The sequence below is a fragment of the Cibotium barometz genome, chromosome 7, assembly GCF_041138505.1.
Source record: "Cibotium barometz isolate CiBa-2024 chromosome 7, ASM4113850v1, whole genome shotgun sequence".
NCBI lineage: Eukaryota > Viridiplantae > Streptophyta > Polypodiopsida > Cyatheales > Cibotiaceae > Cibotium > Cibotium barometz.
Window position 1 is genome coordinate 27,541,126 of NC_141052.1, and position 4,268 is coordinate 27,545,393.

The 4,268-nt window shown below is 47.9% G+C and overlaps 1 protein-coding gene across 1 annotated transcript; it reads right to left on the minus strand.

Annotated features, from left to right (window-relative positions):
* Nucleotides 1-515: 515 nt before the first annotated feature.
* On the minus strand, nt 516-3,201 carry LOC147636846 (uncharacterized). The gene is made up of 5 exons (XM_086800405.1): nt 2,135-3,201; nt 1,960-2,066; nt 1,720-1,852; nt 1,438-1,632; nt 516-1,321 (listed from the first exon to the last, which is right to left on the minus strand). The coding sequence occupies exons 1-5, from the start codon at nt 2,471-2,473 to the stop codon at nt 995-997; spliced, it is 1,101 nt and encodes a 366-aa protein (XP_086656531.1). The 5' UTR covers nt 2,474-3,201; the 3' UTR covers nt 516-994.
* Nucleotides 3,202-4,268: the final 1,067 nt, after the last annotated feature.

The window sequence follows — 4,268 nt, forward strand, 5'->3', positions numbered from 1 at the left end:
ACATTATTTGCCCACAGATCAAACAGAATGTTAGTTTCATGGCCAACTCCTCTCAACTACCATCACCCGTTGCTTCTTATGTATGGCTCGTGAGAGGAAACTCAGTTTCATGGCCCAATTCCTCTCTACCACCGTGAGTTACTGCACTCATTGTTTTCTGTAAAATATTTTTTTTAAAAAGCACATCGCTATCTCTACACTATAATTCACACTATTTTTGCGCAGTCACCCATGTATCACTCTATGGGAATCTCATTTTACATCGTGGCAAGACTGTAAAGGGGGTCAGACTGCTGCTAGAACGACGGGTTCCCACTAGTTTATCCAATAGACACATTGCTTCTAGGGACATTCATCGTTGATGTGCAGCAAAAGGAAAGCAAAATGCATAGCGTGCAACAAGGCACTGCATCAGTAAAACAACATGGCGTGACTCACGAGCCTTCTTGGCAAAAGCCCACCAGGCTCCTACTAAATGTAGCATTTAAAGAAGGACAAGCAATGAGAACGAAGGCTCAAATAATCCCATCACACCTCTTGAGAGTAAAAATTGAGGCCTCCGTGCCACAGGATCATATGTAATCTACAATGTCAAATTCCCGTGAAGCAATTGTCATCACTTGCAGTCGGCTGATAATTCTCCATCATTGTTGGAGTACACATTTCTTCGATTTTTCGGTCACTTTGCTTCTTTGCTATAACAAGAACAGCTTCTCTTTACGTGTATTCTTCACTAGAGTTAGATCAGTTAGTCCTCAGAGCGTACGCCGACACACAGGACTTCACCAGTTTATATGGAGACGTGTCCAAGAATCGTGATTTACCGACTTGCACCAATGATAACCCTGCAGAGCAATGAGTCTTCTAAACTAAAACCCTAATTACATTGCCAGATTACCTCACATGAGCTCATGGAATACAATGCACACAAGAATTGCACGCTAAGAACCTCCCTTAACAGAGTTATGAATCATGAATGATGGCATAAGAAAGCTCAATTTGCCACACAGGTCGCACGCAGGACGGCAAGGGCGCTGCGTGGTGGGAGTTGTCGTTGGCAGAATTGCTCCCACTGCTCTTGCTGCTCATGCTCAAGGTAAGGCAGATCTGATGATGAAGATGATGATGAAGATGATGCTGATGATGATGATGATGATGATGAAGGCGGGTATGGAAACTGGTGCTGCTGTTGGTAGGCCTCTCGAATCTCCATCACCAGATGGCGAGCAGCTTCTCGTGCCTCCGGAAGCTGATCATTCAGCTGAGATGCCCCCATTCGAATAAGGGTCTCCAGGCCGAACTCTTTTATCCCCTTCACACCCTACACACATGCACAAGAGAGCGCGCACACACAGAGCACCAGCACTTGTCTCAGATCAACGCTGCATACAGTGTTGTCCACACATCAAACAAAGAGGTAATACCCTTCTTGCTTACCAGCTTCGACACGCTCCGGCATACACAAGACGACGCCTTTGCCCTCACGCGAGGATTCCGGTGTTCAAGGTAGGGCTGCAGCTTCAGCAGAAGAGGGTTGGGCGAAATCCAGCTCGTCATTGCAACCAAAGCCTTCTCTGCCTCCTCACACACAAACCGTTTGTCTTGAGAAGCCTTGAGCAGAAGCTGCAAAAGCTGCAGAAAGCACACCAAATGTAGAACACAGTGTAAGAAACCTTGAGGGAAAGTTTGGGTTTATGAAGCTTAAGATGAAGGATCTACCAGAGGATCCAAGAGATCGAGCATCTGATCTTGGAAAGACTTGAAGAAATCAGTGGATGCCATGATGGCGGTCTTGCACAGGGCACTCCTAGGATTCTTCATTGCTTTGATTGTCGAAGCAACGACCGAATTTCTGCATTAAGAGACAGGAAAACCAGCTTGAATGTAGGCTAGAAAATGCAAATGCAGTCTACATCTACGAACCTCTCCAGCAAAATATCATACGCTATTTCCACCTACAGAATCTGGACCATGGAAGCTGAATGGAAGATGGCCAGTTGCCGGGCGTGATTCAGAGCTTCGCAAATAGAAATCCAGTCCTTGGAATCCAGACGCTGCAGCAATGTCTGCAGGGACGATGAATTAAAAATTGAGAGGATCAGTGCATGTCTGGAGAAACATGAGAGAGGCTTACATCTATGAGCAGGCTGATGTCTCCTTGCAGAGGCTTGAGATCTTCTGAGAGAATGTACTCAGTCTCGGGAGAAGTCGGCTCGGCAACATGGTTCGAGCAGCAGGAAGGCGTGAGGGGGGTTTCAGGCGCTGCTGGATCCGGTATCTTACAGTCGCTCGCCCTCTGTTGACGAGGAGTTGTGAGAGGAGCTTCTCGTTCCTCGGCATCCTGAAGGCCGCTTAGAAGGGCCTCTTTCGCCATGGAGGACGTTGCGGAGTTCAAGATTAGGAGACCTGAAAGTCGGAGACACGGGCCTACTTCAGGAGGAAGGAGTGGACCATGGTATGAAGCCGAGAACATTGGGAAGGTGCAGATGCGCTGCAAAAGGGGCCAGCCATGAAGAAATCGCGAGAGGAAATTCTCGAGAGATGGGGAGAAGAGAGAAAATGCCGCCCAGGTGCAGAAAAGAAACTGAAATGGAGGGCAAGCGAGCGGAAAGCAGAGAGGAAAACAGCAAAATGTAGGCGGGAAAGGCAGGATGCAAGACCTCGGTCAGGAGAGATCTGGGCGTAGAACTGCGGCAAGAAGCTCAACAACAGAAATTCGAACAAGATGATCAGGAGGGAGGGAGGGAGGGGAGGAATCTGCTGGTGAAGCTACGGAAATGGCAGGAAGAAAGGGGGGGGGGGGGGGGGGACGCCCGGGTTCTTTCCGTGGGAAGGCGGTGGGAGGGGCAAGGGCACAGGAGGGGAGGAGAGGGGCAGGAAGATACAGGAAGAGGGGCTGGAGGAGTAGAGGAGGGGGGCTTGTCCTCACACAGTCTCTCTCTCTCGTCTGCCCTAGACCACCGGCAGCGCTGCCGACCCTGATGTAGGGAGTGTGCTGATCTCTATAAATGTGCAGAAGACGAGGAGCCCATGAGAGAGAGACCCTTGCGCTGCCTAGGCGTGGTGTCGTGGATGACTCCACAGACAGGGGGGGGAGGCTGGAGCTTCCTCCAAGAAGAAAGAAGGAAGGCGACAAGGGCATGTGGGTGGGGGAGTGGCCATGTGGTGTGGTGTGCGTCGCTAGCAGTTGGCCTCTTGTTAGCTGTATGTATGTATGTATGTAGGTGGGTGGATGGGTGGGTGGTGGGGTAGGTAGAGGCCAAGCTGCGTTCCTTCTGCGTGTGCGCTTTCGACGACCCACTTCCCGAGAGGCCGCCCTGCTACAGTTTTTCTTGCACACACAAGATTTTTGCCTTCTGCTGCTCGCCTGCACATCAAGAGTACACATGCATACTTTACCCATCCCTGACACATGCATTGCCCCCATATCTGCTGCCCTCTCCCCTCAGAACAACACTCACAGGAGAGGAGAGGAGAGGAGAGGTGCTGCACATCTCGTGAATTCCAATTCACAAACAAACACACAGTGATAATAATAATGACAGGATTCCAAGTAACTTCACAGAACATATCCTTTCCAACTTTGGCACGTCATGATAATAATAATAATAATGGCAGGGATCTCAAGTAATGCTTTAAAGAAATCATAAGCCTATGGTTTATAACATCATAACATATGGTTCATACAATTCAACTACACCTCCTCTTCTACCTTCAAGGATGAAAATCATTCTTGAGCTCCAGTAACTATCTTGCTCCTTCTTCAATCTTGGGACACGGTCCACACTCCTGGTTCCTCAAGGGGGGGGGAAAAAAGGCTAGATGATGCTAAAAGTCGCAAGACTTTTGATCTACCCATGTGGCCTACCCAGGCTTGCTTTTTGGCAGACGTCATGCCCGCTTTTTAGCACTTTGGCTGTCCAAAACATGCCAAAAAATATTCAAGTCTCATCTAAAATTACTTGTAATTTGTGAAAAACATGCATATGTTTTTCTCATCTTGTCACAATAACAGACAAGGCTATCCATCAAAAGGCCAACCCTAGGCCTACTTACAAGTTACAACAATCCAAAAATGTCAAGATCTTGGCTCAAGAAAAAATATCTACCACATATTTATCTATCAAATTAGAATTGAACGACCTCTTGCAAATAAGTTAAAACTTGGCAAAACATTTGAAAGGCATAAAAATTTTCAAAAAATTAAACACAACCCAAGTATTGCGCGCAATCTCCCCCCTACCCCCCAATGTGAGTGGCTCTGTCTT

What these genes read in the sequence shown, in the direction of transcription:
- LOC147636846 (XM_086800405.1), bottom strand. Translation starts at nt 2,473, where the DNA reads ATGTTCTCGGCTTCATACCATGGTCCACTCCTTCCTCCTGAAGTAGGC. An exon ending in ACATCAGCCTGCTCATAGAT is followed by an intron (nt 2,067 to 2,134) that starts GTAAGCCTCTCT and finishes TCGTCCCTGCAG; the next exon opens with ACATTGCTGCAGCGTCTGGA. An exon ending in GCTTCCATGGTCCAGATTCT is followed by an intron (nt 1,853 to 1,959) that starts GTAGGTGGAAAT and finishes CTCTTAATGCAG; the next exon opens with AAATTCGGTCGTTGCTTCGA.